Source organism: Saimiri boliviensis, chromosome 15 (genome assembly GCF_048565385.1).
Source record: "Saimiri boliviensis isolate mSaiBol1 chromosome 15, mSaiBol1.pri, whole genome shotgun sequence".
NCBI classification, from domain to species: domain Eukaryota; kingdom Metazoa; phylum Chordata; class Mammalia; order Primates; family Cebidae; genus Saimiri; species Saimiri boliviensis.
This window is the reverse complement of record NC_133463.1, coordinates 62,308,541-62,326,979: the sequence shown is the minus strand read 5'-3', so window position 1 is coordinate 62,326,979 and position 18,439 is coordinate 62,308,541. Positions and strand designations below refer to the sequence as shown.

At 31.5% G+C, this 18,439-nt stretch overlaps 1 protein-coding gene across 8 annotated transcripts in view; it reads left to right on the top strand.

The window, feature by feature from the left end:
* The window catches only part of CSMD3 (CUB and Sushi multiple domains 3), a 1,243,168-nt gene that overhangs the window by 461,652 nt on the left and 763,077 nt on the right, over positions 1-18,439 (top strand). For all 8 annotated transcript variants that reach the window (XM_039464529.2, XM_074387065.1, XM_074387064.1 and 5 more), the window contains one exon: positions 6,366-6,453. In XM_039464529.2, the coding sequence (XP_039320463.1) occupies positions 6,366-6,453 (88 nt within the window). The remainder of the gene's footprint in view (positions 1-6,365; positions 6,454-18,439) is intronic.

Sequence of the window (18,439 nt, the reverse complement as noted above, 5' to 3'; positions counted from 1 at the left end):
GAACAAACAAAATTCTTAATTTGAGCTAATGAAATTAAACATTTTATAAAATGATTGATTAATTATTGCTATTCGCTTTTTGAAAATCTTACAAAATAACCTGAAATAAACAATTTTACTTACAAAATCAGGGCTTTATATATCATCTGACCTTCATCCCATAATCTCAGATTATGAATCATTGTTTAGAGTATTGTTTAAATGACCATAAACAAACATGGAATTTTTTAGTAGAGCTATTCATTTTTGTAGTAAAAATTAATAATAGTAATTGCTGGAAATTCCCAGCAATACTGTTGCATATTAGAAACTTTGAAACAAGACATTTATGACATAATACCTGATTTCCAAAATAACATTGCTAATATATGAGTACTCATTTTAAATTTAATATATGTTGTTTTTTATTCTTCAAAAAAATATATTTGTTAACTTTATTTTTCTTCAGTTCCAAATCACCTTATGAAATAAGTTTATAATGATTTCTATTAAAAAAATCACTTATTATAGCTATATCAAAATGGATTTTAGATGTATGTTTATTGACTTGTACATAGAAACAGTAAATGAAACAAATTGATCAGTTATGTCAGTTATCGAGAAAAAAATTTGGAGTCTTATGTTATCCGATATTTTAGAGTGTCATAATTTTCAAATGTGATTTTTACATTTTATTAGTTAGACATGAGAATACTAAACCAAAACCAGAAGAGATATCACCAGAAAATCATTGATCTGCTTGGGTTACCTGTTTAAAAAGCACTAAACAGCTAATTTCAAAGAGTTTAGTTTTATAATTAATATTTCTTCATGTATTTTCAGAGCTAAAAACATATTTTCAAGATTGATACTGTCAGTTTATAAGGAAAACAAACAATATGACTTATATGTAAATTATTCAACACATTTTTGAAAGACATATTTTCTATAATAAAAAATGTAAAAAATTGCCAGATGTGATGACTCTGACATGTCAGATTTCTTCATGTCATCATGAAATAAAAGTTAAATGTTAGCAAAATTAAATATTATGTTTACTACATTTTTTCTAATATTTTGTCTGGCCATATATTGATTTCTGAATTCTAAGTAGAATTACAACATATTAGAATGGTTTATGTTCTTCTCAGTTTATCTACACGTATGTTACTTGACATGTTGCACGGTTCAAACTTCCAAATGTTCTGGGAAATTCAGGCTATTGTACAAAAAATCTAGGACTTATCAAGGCATAGTAAGATATATGTAACTTTATATCCCTGATGGTATATTGTCTTAGTGGAAATACATATTTTCACTTTTCTTGTACATAGGTTATGAAGGTGAACAAAAAGGGAATTTAGACGTGACTGTATATGTAGGAAAAAAAATTAATAAAAATACCTTATTTAAGAAATATTTGCTTTAAAACAGGCAAAAAATTAATGTGAGGCAAAAATGTTAATAATTTGTTCCATATTTAAAAAATAAATTTTACATTTACTTTTTATAAAATATTTTTAAATATTCTTCCTTTTTTTGAAGAAAAGTAATTCTAACTTCAAAATATTTTTTGCAAATTTTCTATCATTATAAAATAGCAAGCCAACATTATTTTAAATTTCATTTTACAATAATTTGTTTCTAAAATTTTAATAACTGATTTCAAAAATATATTCTTTCATGGTGGTTTGGAGTAAAGAGTTATTTTAATTTGTATCATTATTATGTATCTGTTTCAAGTACACATTCAGATCTTCATCTCTTTAATATTATTTATTCAACATAGGACAAAATAATTAAAAAGAAAGTAAGTTTTTATTATACATTCATCTTTCAAATAAAAAAATATTAAATCTCGTGTTTTTTGAAACAATGATTAATTCTATTATAGGCATGGCCCGAAGTGAGTATAAGCATGGAGGACATCAAATGCCCACACTGCCAAAGTATGTGTGTAAAGGTCTCATATTGGCACTTTACATTTTAAATAAGAAATGAATTAACAAGAGATTCAGGAAGCTCCAATAGTGTTTATGGGCAGAGTTTGTTGATTTAAATGGCTAATTCACATTTTTTTTTCAGCTTTTATACCTGAATGCTAAATTGCCCCAACCTACCCTTTGTTCTTTTTCAAAAACTGATTTCACTAAGAAAAGAAAATATAGATTTTTTTAAATTTTAAAAGTAAAAAGGTTTTATATTTTTAAAATGTTTAAATTAATGAACTAGTAGTCTTTCTAACTTCTTTAGTAGGCTCCTCTAGAATATTATTGTGGAATTATAAGGAAACTGTAAGCTTAACAGAAATGATTGTATTTTCTCTCCTATTCTTCAAATCCATACTTTTATTCATTCATATTATCTGCTCATTCCACAATTCCTCCATGGCAGCACCATACTAGACTAAGAAGGTAAAAGTGTAAATAAAATATATTTTTAATCCTCAAAGATTCAGTATTATATTGGGAAGCTCAATTAGTTAAGAGGTAACTCTTTGTAGAATATGAACGGTGTTAGTATAAAAAACAACTACACAAAGTTGATATCAATGATGTTTGAGTTCAGAAAATAATCCAAAGCACTTGATAAGTTGAAATAAAAATTTAAATCTAATTTTTAAAAATCTGAGAAAAGTGACAATGTAAGCAGCTAGAAGTGGTGAAATTTAGTCAGAGTCCACTTATTTTTATATTTAGGGTACATTATGTGCTATATAAGATCAGAAGCCTTAAGAAAACATGCTTATACTATTCATGTAATTAACCTTTAAAGACAGTCATATTCTTAAAATGCTACAAGTTGCTATGCAAATTAAAAGAAGTAGAAGTTATAAATCTGTCCAATTACATCAATGGCAGTATGTAATGAAAGCAGTTGATTGAATTAATACTAACTTCGTTTAATTGTCTTGGCATCACTTAGCTATGGGCAATTATGAAATATATAAATATCAAAAGAGATGAAATATTATACATTTTTTCTAATTTAAAAAATGTTAAATATTTACAATTAGAGAACATGAAATACACATACCATGCAGAAGCTTTTTCATTATTCTTACATTTTAAATTGGAAAGTATTTCCTCTTGCAGATGTCTTGAAATCGTGGTTTAAATGACACTTTCAAGCAGACAGAAATATTGACAATTAATAAGAATTGTTATTAATTAGGTGAAAGTGGTGAAATTATATACATGTTCTGCATTTTAAGGTAAAATGTTTGGAAAAGTGTTTTGAATTGTTATTAATGACATAGTTTCTGTCTTGCTGAGCTTTCTGAGCAGCTAGAGAGTTCAGGGTTAATAGTAGAATTTCTCACATCAGACTGCCTGAGTTTAAATATAGAGTCTCGTTAACTAGCAATATGACTTTGGACACATTTGTTAACCTCTCCATGACTCAGTTTTCTCACCTGTAGGAGGTATAAAATAATAGTAGCTACTCCTAAGATGGTTGTGAGAGCTAAATGGGGTAACACACATAAAGTATATAGAATAGTTCTTGACCCATAGTTATATAAGTGTTAACTATTACTTAAATTCATATAAAATGTTTAATAAAATTTTATTTTGAGACAAAATGATAGTGAAATGTAGAAAAATGAGATTTTTCATATTTTTACTTTTAAATAATGTATTCACAAACTGCTTGTCTGTTTGTGTTACAGACAATATAATCTATAATCCTATAATCTGTGTTACATATCATAATACAAAAATGTAGGTAGTCTTCAGTCATGCTATCTCTTTTCCTCTTTCCCACTCCCCCATTTAAAAAGTTATATATTAGTAAACATATACTACAATATTTTCAAAAGCTTTTTAAATATTGGAAAGAGGTTATTTTTCATTTCTTATGAAATGAGCATTTTCTATGCTCAGTTCTTTGACAACGAATGTAAGGTGATATTGTCAATCAAACAATTAGGGCATATTTATTGAAAAGATATTAAATAGGTGTATTAAATAATTATGTTTTTCCTCTATCTTAATGAAGTACATAATCTGTACAGATAACTAAAGGTATATGAAACTACTAATTTATAATATATTAAGAAAATATTAAATACAAAATTGTCCAAATGAATTACTCCAAGTTATTTAAAAAGATTAATCAATATAACATGGAAAAATGAGTGATTATCTTTTGGAAGACATGGGACTTAAGCCAAGTCTTGAATATTAGATAGGATTTTGATAGCTAAGGGGGAAGGAAAGGAAAATATGGAGACAAGGAGAAAACACAAATGTGTGGAGTGAGTATGTTTAGAAAATTGTAGAACAGTGAACAGACAATGGGACTTGGTTGATGGATGCATGTTGGGTGACTAGTGAGAAATAAATTTGATACAGCAGAAAATCTAGAATAATTGGAGATTTGAGCAGTCATAAAAACTGTGTTTTAGAAAGTTTAGTCTTCCTCTGATATTCAAGATGGATTGGAGGTGGATGAAAATGGAATCACAGAAGCATCAAAGTGATTAGGTTGAATTTGAGTAGCTAGATTAGGTGACCATGGAAACTTTGGTGGATAATCCAATAGGCCACTGGAAGATTGAGAAAGGAACTTCAAAAAGGTTAGAAGCCATTAGCAAATAGGTCATTTGTCAAGGAATAAGGGAAATTCAAATATAGAGAGCTGTGAGTCAATGCCTTTGAATTTGTCCACTGTAGTGGAATCAGCCAAAGTAAGAGTGGCCAAAAAACCCAGAAAGGTAAGGGGAAATTATATATCAAGTTAGAGAATAAGAAAAACATAAATATCCCATGATTTGAATAGTGAGCTGTAACACAGTTGGCAAGAAGGATATCATTGGTAATACTTACAAAATTATTTTTTAGAGTTATGGAAACATATGCAAAATCTTATGTTTAACTTAGGAAAAGAAAACTTTACCATAACCGTAATTGTTGGGCAGTCATCTGACAGCTATTTTCTTATCTGATGAATCAATTTGAATTTAATGACTATATTCAGCAGTCCAGTGGTTCTCAGCTTTGACTTTCTATTATAATTACCTTGAGAGTTATTAATACTTTTTAAATGGCTCACAACTGTAACCCTAACACTTTGGAACCTTGGATGGCAAAGGCAAGAGGATGGCTTGATTCCAGGAGACCGAAGCTATAGTGAGCTATAATTGTGCTGCTGCACTCCAGCATGGTTGACAAAACAAGACCCTGTCTCTTTAAAATAAAAACAAAAAAACTGATGCCAGAGTCCTACCCTAAATTTACTGCATTAGAATATCTAGAGGTAGAAGTAGTCACCTTTATTCTTTCAAGAAAGATCTACCTGTGTTTTCAGTTCACAGTGTAACAATAAGCATTGGCTGGTTTAGATTTTTTCTCTCTGGAATCTCTACTTAGGCACTATTTTTTCTTAAAAAAAAAAAAAAAAAAGGCAGGTAAATTGATATAAAGTAAAATAACAGAATTTATCCTCTAGTTCACATCACTCAGACGTTTCAGTACTATCTGATTGAATAATACAACTTTTTTTTTTTTTTTTTGAGACGGAGTTTCGCTTGTTACCCAGGCTGGAGTGCAATGGCGCGATCTCGGCTCACTGCAACCTCCGCCTCCTGGGTTCAGGCAATTCTCCTGCCTCAGCCTCCTGAGTAGCTGGGATTACAGGCACGCACCACCATGCCCAGCTAAATTTTTGGAATAATACAACTCTTACTTGGGGATTTAGTTATTCAATGTGGTAACATTCACTAAAAAAATTAATATGTGTTTTACTTTTTGCTCTAAAGAAAATGCTGAAAATGTGTACAAAAGCTAAATAAATCATATTCGTGGAAATTGCTTGAGGGTAAAGCAATTATTTTGGTTTACAACATTATGTAATAATTTAAAGACATACCTAGTAATCTGCACCATTATTGTACTTTAATGTTGGCAGACCAAAATGCTTTATAATATACCAGATAAGAAGTGTTACAACTTGGAACTGTTTTCATACAGTCATATTTTTTATTACAACTTCAAAAACAACAAGTATCCAAATAACACTGTTGTAACTGGTGGTTGACTTCTTTATTGCCAATGATTAGCGAATACTCTGGTTACTGATACCCTGAGAATATGTTTCCAGAGATTGTCCAATTTAATGGAAACTAAAAGTAATAGATATTAGTGCATTAATATGCAGACTAGTACAAGTCATTGAATATGAACAGCAAATTTATTTTCTCATTAGTTGATAAAATGCTTTTGCCTTCTGTATTGGTTTATAAAATTATATTTTAACAAATGCTTAAATTATAGTGATTATAATGACAATATACAAGAATGCATTTTATATATATTTAAAAACTAATATCATCAATTTTCCAATTATATATATTTTGTTTCTTTTTTTTTCCCCTGCTGTTACAGTAAATGAAGGCGGTATTAAAACAGCTTCCAACTTATGCCCAGATCCAGGAGAACCAGAAAATGGGAAGAGAATCGGATCAGATTTTAGGTAAAGTTTTAAAATATTTACTTCACTATTTATCTTGTCAATGTTTATTTTAATTTAAATGTTTAAAATACCTAATAATGGCAGGGTGCAGTGGCTCACACCTGTAATTCCAGCACTTTGGGAGGATGAGGTGAGAAGATCACCTGAGGCTGGGAGTTTGAGACTAGCCTGACCAATATGGAGAAACCCCGTCTCTATTAAAAATACACAATTAGCCAGGCATAGTGGTGCATGCCTGTAATCCCAGCTACTCAGGAGTCTGAGACAGGAAAATCACTTGAACCCTCGGGTTGCGATGAGCCGAGATCACTCCATTGTACTCCAGCCTGGATAACAAGAGCAAAACTCTGTCTCAAAAAAAAAAAAAAAAAAAAAAAAAAAGCTAATAATATATAGATGATGCTGTGGTGGCATCAAACTACATTCTGTCAACATTTACTATATATAATGGTGAGTTTCAAATGAGGTAATGACTGTAAAACATCCTAGCAAATGTTCTATAAACATTTGTATTTTCTAATTATAACTTGAGTAGAAGTTTTTATCTCCAACATAAATTATTATTACTTTTATTAACTTGAAATTAAGTTTACCAACAAACTAGAGAATTTATGTAGTAACTAGAGAATTTATATAGTATACTGTGACAGCCATTAATTTACATAACTAGGCCGGGCGCTGTGGCTCAAACCTGTAATCCCAGCACTTTGGGAGGCCGAGGCGGGTGGATCACGAGGTCAAGAGATCGAGACCATCCTGGTCAACTTGGTGAAACCCCGTCTCTACTAAAAATACAAAAAATTAGCTGGGCATGGTGGCACGTGCCTGTAATCCCAGCTACTTAGGAGGCTGAGGCAGGAGAATTGCCTGAACCCAGGAGGCGGAGGTTGTGGTGAGCCGAGATTGCGCCATTGCACTCCAGCCTGGTTAACAAGAGTGAAACTCCGTCTCAAAAAAAAAAAAAAAAAAAAAAATTACATAACTATCAAATAATGCTTTTTAATAAACTTGAATTTTTCTTAGTCCTCTATAATATTTTACAAATAAAAGATTACTAAATGTCTATCAAAATATTAACCAATAATCTTGTGAAAACTCACAAATACCTATTTTTATGAAGTATCCATGGTAAATTTCACTTTTCAATTTTTGATGATAAGGTTTATAGTTACAGATACCACATATTTTTTCATTTTTACTTATTTATATTATGTATATAAAGCACAAATGACATTTTAAAGAATATCCCTGTGAAGAAAAAAATAGTTCTTAGAAAATAGACCTATAAAAAAATTCCCACATGGCTCTTTCAGAATGACTTAAAGTTAAATTTTGCTATACTTGAAGTGGAAAACAATACCATTACCACACAAACACAATTGTAATTTTCTAAAATATTTACAGAACGTTAACCACTCTCAAAACTTAATACAGATAATAATATTTGAAGAAACACACCAAAGAGAAATTCAAAATATTTGGGAACTGGTCAGACTTTGATCTATTAAACCAATTTTTTAAAATCAACTAAATCTTTCAGCCTTAATAACAAACAATTATATTTTATAGACTACAAAGTTATAAGCAATTAAGTAATTCCTTTCTCAATTATTTTTATAATATTATATAAGCACTTACTATTTTATCCCTGTTTTAAATGAGAAAACTGGTTTGTTTACCTAAGAATCTGATAGAAGTGGGATTTGAACTCTTGACTTCCAGACTCCAAAACCTGACATTTTAATCACTATATTATATTATGCTTTAAGTCAAACAAATTTCATTCAGATTATCTCCCTGACATAAATTACCTTGTTTTCTGCAAGAGTTAGTTTCCTCAGTTCTAAAATTGAGAATAATAGTGTATATCTTATTGGACTGAGGAGAAGATCATATGAAATAAATTATATCTCATAGTAATCATAGAGCTTTGACAAAATAAGTACTCTATTAATATATCCTGCTATTACAAAATAATATGTAGAATACTACTGATGACATTAGTATTTACTTGGTCCAATGATTTGCAAATTGGATTAATGATATATTAGGAATCAACTTACAAATAATATAATGTGATAGTAATATTGTGAGCTAAATTATCTTCAAGTGCAGTAGATTTCAAGCCATACAGATGTAATCACATATTTAGAAAAGTACTCAGAAAAAAGAAGAAAATAACAAGATTCTATGACAGAGAATAAAGGTGTCTCTGGGTGGGAACTCACATAATTTAAGAAGGTCCTACTCCCATAGATACAGGAAAAATATATGTTTTCCACTTGCAGGGAAGGAATAGCCTTACATAAAGAAAGTGCTTGATGACCTGTTCCAGAAAATAGAGTTCAGTGAAACTCAATTATAGAGCATAAATAGAAGAAAAGCATAGAATGAAGTAGAAGAGATAAGGAGAAATCAAATATTTGTTGTAGAGAAAATAAATCGACAGACATTCAGCCTAATATGGACTGAAGATATGTTTTGTTTTAAATACATAGTATTTTTTTTAAATGGAAGCAACATTTAAAACTCAGAAAATTATACACAAAAACAGACACACACACACACACACGCACACACACACACACACATACACACACTTCTATATTCTCTTATTATATTTGGCAACTTAAACCTACATACTTTTAGGGTAACATCTGCTGAGAACCAGTTAACAACTTCACCTAGAAGGATCTCTCTGGCTCACCATATTTACCCATAGGCTACTGTACTTATTTGTACTTATTTAGCTTACCTCCCTGTGATGGGAAGTTATAAAGTATTGTAGTGACCTGATCCAAAATTTTTAAATATATATATATATATATATATATATATATATATATATATATATAAAATTTTAAATATATATATATATTTATTGTACTTTAAGTTCTGGGGTACATTGCAGATCACGAAGGATTGTTGCATAGGTACACACGTGGCAATGTGGTTTGTTGCCTCCATCTCCCCATCACCTATATCTGGCATTTCTCCCCATATTATCACTCCCCAACCTCCCCACCTGCCTGCTGCCCTCTCCTAGGCCCCCCAAAAGACCCCAGGGTGTGATTCTTCCCTCCCTGTGTCCATGTGTTCTCATCGTTCAACACCTGCCTATGAGTGAGAACATGCCATATTTGATTTGCTGTTCTTGTGTCAGTTTGCTGAGAATGATGGTTTCCAGATTCATCCATGTCTCTACAAAGGATACAACTCATCATTTTTTATGGCTGCATAGTATTCCATGGTGTATACGTGCCACATTTTCCTTGTCCAGTCTATCATCAGTGGGCATTTGGGTTGGTTCCATGTCTTTGCTATTGTAAAAAGTGCTGCAATGAACATATGTCTGCATGTGTCTTTACAATACAATGATTTATAATCCTTTGGGTATATACCTAGTAATCGGATTGCTGGCACAAATGGAATTTCCATTTCTTGATTCATGAGGAATCGCCATACCGTCTTCCACAATGGCTGAACTAATTTACACTCCCACCAACAATGTAAAAGCATTCCTATTTCTCCACATCCTCTCCAGCATCTGTTGTCTCCAGATTTTTTAATTAATCGCCATTCTAACTGGCATGAGACGGTATCTCAGTGTGGTTTTGATTTGCATTTCTGTAATGACCAGTGATGATTAGCGTTTTTTTTATATATTTGTTGGCCTCATATATGTCTTCTTTTGAAAAGTGTCTGTTCATATCCTTTGCCCACTTTTGAATGTGTTTGTTTGGTTTTGTCTTATAAATCTGTTTTAGTTCTTTGTAGATTCTGGATATTAGCCCTTTGTCAGATTAGTAGATTGCAAAACTTATTTCCCATTCTGTTAGTTGCCAATTCACTCTAATGATTGTTTCTTTTGCTGTACAGAAGCTCTGGAGTTTAATTAGATCCCATTTGTCTATTTTGGCTTTTGTTACCAATGCTTGTGGTGTTTTGGTCATGAAGTCCGTGCCTATGCCTACGTCCTGAATGGTTTTGCCTAGGTTTTCTTCTAGTGTTTTTATGGTGTTAGGTTTTATGTTTAAGTCTTTAATCCATCTGGAGTTAATTTTAGTATAAGGTGTCAGGAAGAGGTCCAGTTTCTGCTTTCTGTACATGGCTAGCCAGTTTTCCCAACACCATGTATTAAATAGGGAATCCTTTACCCATTGCTTGTTAGATTATGCTTTCTATTTTAGGTAAGATATTGAAGAAAACCTAACTTTTAGTTAGTATACTTCAGTAGTCTGGGTGAAAGACAGTATAGATTTGGACTATGGTGTTGGCAGGGAATGAGACAGATTCAAGTTGTCTTTTGAAGAAGCTTTAATATCCAATGAAAAGTTGATGTGGAGAGTAAGAAAAATGAAAGAATTAGGATGAAACTTAATTTTCAGGATTTGAACAACATGAGGATGAAGTAAATTATAATGTTTAATTAAAGTGTGAACATACAGAGATTTCTGGAGGAAAAATTGAGAGTTCAGTTTTGAAGTTGTATATTTTAGATGATTTAGAGATTTCTAGACAGATATGTTAAGTGATTAGTTGAACATAACTGAAGTGCAAAGATATCAGGGAACCATACACATATACATATTATAAAAATGTTAAAGAAACATTATTTTCTTTAAAGAATTATATAGAGATTACATCACTTAAAATATATAGAAAGACAGGAGAACTTGTGATGTTGTCTCATCTATTTGATAAACTGATAGAATACAAAGAGCTACCAAATCCTGCTCATGAGGGCCCAGAGAAACAGAATACCTAAAAAGGTAACTGAAGCAAAACAAGAAGTCTTTTAAAGGGCAAACAGGGAGTATTAAAAAACTAGAGGACTGTCTTTTGAATTTGACAACATGAAGGTTGTTGACAAGAGTGATTTCAGTGAAATGACAGAGGTTGAAAACCTACTTAAATATGCTGAAGAGTGAATTAAGACAGTTCAAATAGTTTACAGCTTGTGTACATCAAGTTATATAAACCAGGGACATAATGGGGCAGTTGTGCAGTCACTAGGAAATCAAGAGAGACTTTCTTCTTGGAGATTCAAGAGATCAAAGCATGTTTATTGGTTGGTACAAATAATTCTATATAGAGAAATGCATTGGTGGTATTGGAAAGAGAGGGCAAAAGTAAATAAACATAATTTTGTAGGAGAAAATAAATAGGATTCTAAGGACAGGTAGCGGGGAATTATTTTCACTCTAACAGAATGGAAGATAGAGAAGTGGAGAAGAGATGCTGCTAGGCTTACAATATTTTGTGGTGGGAAGGTGAGAAAGCTCATGTTTAATATTTTTACTTCAGTAATCCTGCATCTAGCAAGGCAATCAAATGAAAATGTGTGTATAAGGAGATGAGAATGGATGGGAGAGAAAGTTTTAAGACTGAGAGAAAAATGAAAAAGTTTTTTACCAAGAGTGGGAGAGCAAACTTGATATAGAAATGTTGCCTCGCTAAGTAAGTTAGTGGACCCTTTTGAGATTGGTGATAATGAATCTGCTTGGCTATATAATTTCTACCCAGCATTGCTGAGCTTCCTAGGTACAAACATAAAAAGGATTGTGCAAAAGTATGATAAAGCTCAGTGCATTTGGCAACTTGCTAGTAATTCTTTTAGGCATGCAGATTAGAAACATGCATCTGGAGCAGAGAAATCTTCAAGTAGAGGTATAAATTGGGGTGCTTTTAGAGGAAGAGTGGACTAGATTGTCTTTCAATGTCAGTGTCAGCTATAAATGTATCACTGCTTCAGAAGCAGAAGTTGAATTATTTGTAGACTCGCCTGTTTCAAAAGGTTGGAAAAAGAGCTTTGTATGTATTTTAAAATATAATATGGAAATTATTTTCATATAAGATATGGAAATCACCCCAAATAATAAGAAATGGAAAGCTGGTGAGGGAATAAAGATCATAGACAAAAGATAAATCAATTTGTTGTGAAGTAACGTAGGTTTAGTCAGGGCTTAAATTAACAGTTATATCTATTTGTGGGCCTTATCATCTCAAAAGAACATTAGATTGCATTACTTAGTGAATTACTACCTCCATCTATGGAAGTATGACTGGATTTTGGATAGAATTACCTGTCTCTGCCCCTGAAAAACCAAAAGAACTCATAGCAAGTTCTCCTTGTGCCCCTATCCAAGTGAAATTCCAGTTCTTTTATAAAACACCAAAAGTACAATCAATAAGAAAATTGATAAGTCATACTTCATTAAAATTAAAACATCTGCTCTATGAAAAGCACTGTGAAGACAAAGAAAACTTGCCACAGATTGGAATAAAATATTTTCAAATTACATATCTAATAAAAATATTTTCTATACATAAAATAAAGTCACTTACAACTTAACAATAAGAAAACAAACAATTCAATTACACAATAGGCAAAACACCTGACTGACTTCCCACCAAAGAAGAGATATAAGATGGCAAATCGGCATATAAACAAAGCTCATTATCATATGTAATTAGGGAACTTCAAATTAATATAACAACCAGATACTGTTACATAATTATTAAAATAATGTCTAAAGCTCCGACAACACAAAATTCTGCAGAGAAAGTTAAACTACAGCAACACTCATGTATTGCTGGTAGGAGTGCAAAATTATAAAGTCACTTTGGAAGACATCTGACAGTCTTTTATTTTATTTATTCCTTTTAAACTTTTATTTTCAGGGGTATATGCACAGGTTGTTATTTAGGTAAATTGTATGTCACAGGGATTTAAAAGATTTATAGATTATTTTTTGTTACCAAGGTAATATGCATAATGCCCAATAAGAAGATTTTTGATCCTTACCCTCCTCTCACCCTCCAACCTCAAGTAGGCCTCAGTGTCTGTTGTTCCCTTCTTTATGTTCATGGGTACTCGATGTTTAGTTCCCACTTGTAAGTGAGAAAACTTGGTATTTGGTTTTCTACTCCTGTGTTAGTTTGCTTAGTAACATTACCTCCAGCTTCATCCATATTGCTGCAAAGGACATGAACTCATGCTTTTTTATGGCAGCATAGTATTTCATGGTGTATATGTACCATATTTTCCTTATCCGGTCTATCACTAATGAGTATTTTTGTTGATTCCATGTCTTAGCTATTGTGAATAGTACTGCAATGAACATACCTGTGCATGTGTCTTTATGGTAGAACAATTTATATTCCTTTGGTATATACACAATAATGGTATTGCTGGGTTGAATGGTAGTTCTAGGTTCTTTGAGAAATTGCAAAACTGCTTTCCACAGTGGCTGAACTAATTTACATTAGCTGTTGAGAGTTGTTTCTTTAAAAAAAAAAAAAAACAAAAAAAAAACAACTAAACATGGGTTTACTAACAACAATGATGCTCCTTCGTAAAATTTCAACTATAAGACATTCTGGAAAAGACAAAATTACACAGACAGTAAAAAAGTTCAGTGGTTGTCAGGAGTTCACAGGGAGGAAGGGAGGGATGAATAGATGGTGCACAGGGGATATATATGTTAGGGCATATATGTCCTATTTGTGGTCTGTGAGTTTTGACAAATACATGGTGTCATGTATTCATCATTACAGTATCAGGCAGGATTCTAGTGAATCCTAATATAAACTATTAACTTATATTTGAATATTGATTCATTCATTTAAAAAATGTACCACACTAATACAAGAAATTAATAATGGGAGAAACTGTATTATGTTGGGAAGAGGGAGGTGGTGTCTGAGAACCCTCTGCACGGCTGTGATTTTTTTTTATAAACCTTAAAATTCTCTAAAATTAAAGTCCATGAAAATTGAAAGTAAAGATATACAAGTGATTTTTTCTTATATTTTGAATTAAGTGCTATAAATGCATATATACATGTTATTTTAATGATAATATATTACAAAATTTTTCCCTTAGAATGTCTGTTACAACCTCAGACATTTACTGTTTCATCATTTTCCTAGCATTGCAGTTATCTCTTTGAATGAAAATTTTAGAGAGAAAGAGATATTTCAATTATTAAAAGACATAGGAGAGATAAGAACAGTTCTCTCATCTCCATTTCCATGGATATTATATTACTTAAGCATTTATTTACACACTTTTAGAATGATGTCAGTTTCACAAGCTGCCAGTGTTTTTCTCCTTTTCATCCACAGCTTCCATCTGTAACATCTACAATAATGTGTCTTTCCAGCTTCCACACTAGCAGAGCTTTCCTGTTGCTCACTTATCCAAAAAATACTCAGTGTTGGCATTCAAAATGCTTCAAAATATCCCCAAACTTCCTTTCATATTTTGTGTGCTGACAAATTGTCCTACATAATTGTCTTCAAATGTATTGGCTTTTCTGTGACTACTTAGTTCTGTTGTTTTTCTTCCTAGAATGTTATATCTTTGCATTTTTACCTGTGTTATCTTACACATTTTTCAAGTGCTTAAAATCCTCTTTTAAAAACCTTTTTTAGACATTTCCGATCAGTTACTATCTGGTTCTTAATTTCTTAAAATGATGTTTTCTTCTTTCATTATAGTACTAGAATTTTTTTTCTTTTAAAAATTTTTCCAAGTGTAGGATCTTTGTAATCAGATATGACTATTCATGTTTCTATATGCCTGCAAAGGGAGTTCAATAAATGTAGTGAACTGAATTGATTAAAACAGCAAAACTGCAGTTCAGCATTTGTAATTAATTTTCTGATCACATGACTTTGTAGCAGGACCTCAAATTCATTGTACTAGTAAATAGCTTATAGGTAACAGTTGACAAAACAGAAACAGTCTTGTTTGCACATAATATTTTTATAATCACCAAGAAAATCTGTGAGAAAATCTTTGGAGAGATAAGGTATCTTACTTGTTATATTTTGGTTACCAATTGTGTTCTACTCTCCAAGGTGATAGTCCCAGCAGCTGTGTTTTGAAATCTTAAGAGCTTTGTTTCTAATTTGAAATACCTATAGAATATAACAAGCTTTTAAAGGGAGAAATGTTGCCAAGGAAATAAAAAGTAGGCAGCATTTTCTATGCTGAAAAATAAATTAAAAATTTAAATGCCCTTAAAATTATAACCAACTTTTTGGGAAAGCTCAGATTGTGGGATCCTTATATTTCATAGACTTTTCTTCTGCAGGAAAGGCCTTAATTTATGCCTTTTCTAACTGAATCAAAATATATAGAGGAAAATGAGAGTTTTGAAGATTTTAAAAGAGATATTGAAATATCTTATGTCCCACTAGACATGAACATAAATTTGTGCTTCTCTCAAGAGTAAAGAATTATATGGGCTCCAAATTTTGGATTTTTATCTGGACTCTTAAAATTCTGGTATATCTCATCTGTGAAACAGCAGGGAATGTATCTGGTACTATTAAAACACTACTGTGTAATGTATATTCAAGAAAAGTTAATTATCATAATGTAAATCAACCATACTTTTGAATATAAAGTCATTTTCACTCATTCTCCTAACATGAACTTTCTAAATATGCTGGTATATTGATTTATAAATCTTACTTTTGGTAATTACAAAGAGACCATTAACATATAGAGGCTTCCAAAGGTGTTCTGTCTCTTTCCACTTCACAAGTAAACCTTCCTAAAGAACAGCCTACATCTGTGGCAGTTCTTTCCTTACCATACTGCTATAAGCATTTGTAACTATTATAACCTCTCTTGAATTTAATGACTGAGAAATAGCTTGGTTTCTTTGAGTGTAGCCATTGACGACCCATACTCTTGTTGAATCTACTTTCTCTTTTCACTTCCGAAACATAAAATATTTTCTGTTACAGCTTCAAAACTAACTTCTTCCCCTATATTACTTATTTCAGGAATCCCATCCCCTCTAAAGGGTTTGTAATCATGACTTTCCATGTTTCCCTCAGGTCTTTATCATTTTAATTCTTCTGAGGGTTGAATATTTTATTTTCAACTTTTTAGAAAAAAATGAATTAATCATTTTAACAAAACAGTACATCAGTACATGTGAAAAATCATGAAATTTGGAATCAGATGAACTTGATTTTAAGTCCTATTGTTCTCTTTTAATTGACTTGGAAAAGTTATTTATTCTACACGAAGTTATCTTTTATTTTCAATAAAAATGGAAAGGTTAACACCAAACTGAACTGCCACAGTAAAGAACTAGATTATCTAACACTCATAAACTTGCCTAGCAAAGTACTCAGAACAAAGAGAGGCTAATAAATGCTAGATTACCTGTCTTTCCCTTCTCTTTCTTACTTTCCTACGGTTTTGCCAATGAATAATTTAAAACTCTTCATTAATTTCCAACATCCTGCAAACCACTGAGTCACTTCTATCTCATTCAACAGTAATCTTTCCCTCTCTTTGACTTTACTCACTTAAAACTTCTCAACTGCACAAAAACAATAATCTTCTATTTTATTTCAGGAAAAGAGTCCTCATTTTTAAATATTGCAATAATACTCTTTAATAAAAAACTTGTTTTTCCCCAGATCTATTGAATTAAGAAGTAATATCATATCAATTATTATACACATACATGTATCATGTTTTAATTCAAAAGCAATTTCACACCATCATTTTTTATATTTTTATTTTTTATATATTAAAACAACATAGATTTCAATATTTCTGTTTTACTAAGGAGTAAAATTGCATAGGAGAACTTCCTATACTTAGCAGTAATAAAGACAGGCCTTGTACCCAGGGCATATAGCTTGCAGTTTGTTCATCTTTCACCCTTACTTATATGTTTGCATTCTAGCATTTAAATTCTTCCTCAATGTAGTGGAAACCTAATTTTCTGGCGTTATCTTTCTATTTTGTCATATTTCATTACAAAATGACACACTTGCCTCTTACTGAAAAAATTATCATTTCAGTTGCGTGGTATATATTTTTAAAAATTAGTATAAAATCAATGTCAAAGTAAAAATTATTTTCTCTAACTTAATAGTTGCTTAAGGCAAATTGTCCTTCCAAATGCCTCCACACTTAATCAGCTCTGTAATATTGCTCATGCTACTCTTGCTTTTTAAAATATTATTCTGCTAATCTTTACTTATAAGAAACTTATATATTCTTCAAATGAGTTTCCTTCATCTTCCTTGGTTTGCTATAACTTTTATCAATGTTCTCTTGACTATGTTAAAGTAAAAAATAAAAATGTAGAGATGAATCTCTAAATGTAACTTTTTTTTTAGAAGACTGTATTGCAATTTAGGATATACAATCAGACCAGGTGGTCTTTCATATGTTGGAAGAATAAAGAGAAAGTTGCAGGTTTCATTAAAGGAAAAATGTTATATAATGTTCTTTGAGACAGTTCACTGATACTAGTAAAGTTTTGGGGAGCTGGCAAGCTCCCACTGCTGAGTGATGGTGGTTGGCAAAATTAGTCCTAATGTTGCACCAACTTATTTCAGCAGTTATAGATAAAACTGGTGTCAGGTTACAGCAGGCAGCTTCAGCAGCCTGATTTGCAGAGAATTACACTTCTAGAGCAATGTTATATATTCTGAGTGCTTTTTCCCCCTGACTTCTTGACTGTTTTTGTTGGGTATGGCAAGAATGATCCAATTCATATGATCAACTTTCACAACTCATTTCCCTTGAATAAAATTCACTGTGTGATTCTCTTATCTTTGTGCTCAGTATTTATTCTACTTTTGAATGAAGATACTGTCTTTTTAAATCATCAATCTCCAAAAAAATGTTTAGATGCTTAAGAATGGCTTGCTGCATTGAATTTGAGTAAACTTGCACTGTCTTCTTCTTCTTGTGTTATGCAAACAATACAGACAGTAAGATAAGTGTTGCGATTTACTCAGGGTGACTGGCAAAATATGAGGGAAATATTAGGGAAAGTTAGAAGACTGTAGTCTCAAACCTTTTGGAAGGCTGAAAGGTTTTGATAGAACAGGCTGAAAGCAGCCAGTTCATTATGTTAGAATTTTATGTCACAGAGTAAAAGATAGGGACAATAAAGCTTCCCTAGTTAAGTCTGTTTACCCCACATTCCTTTGT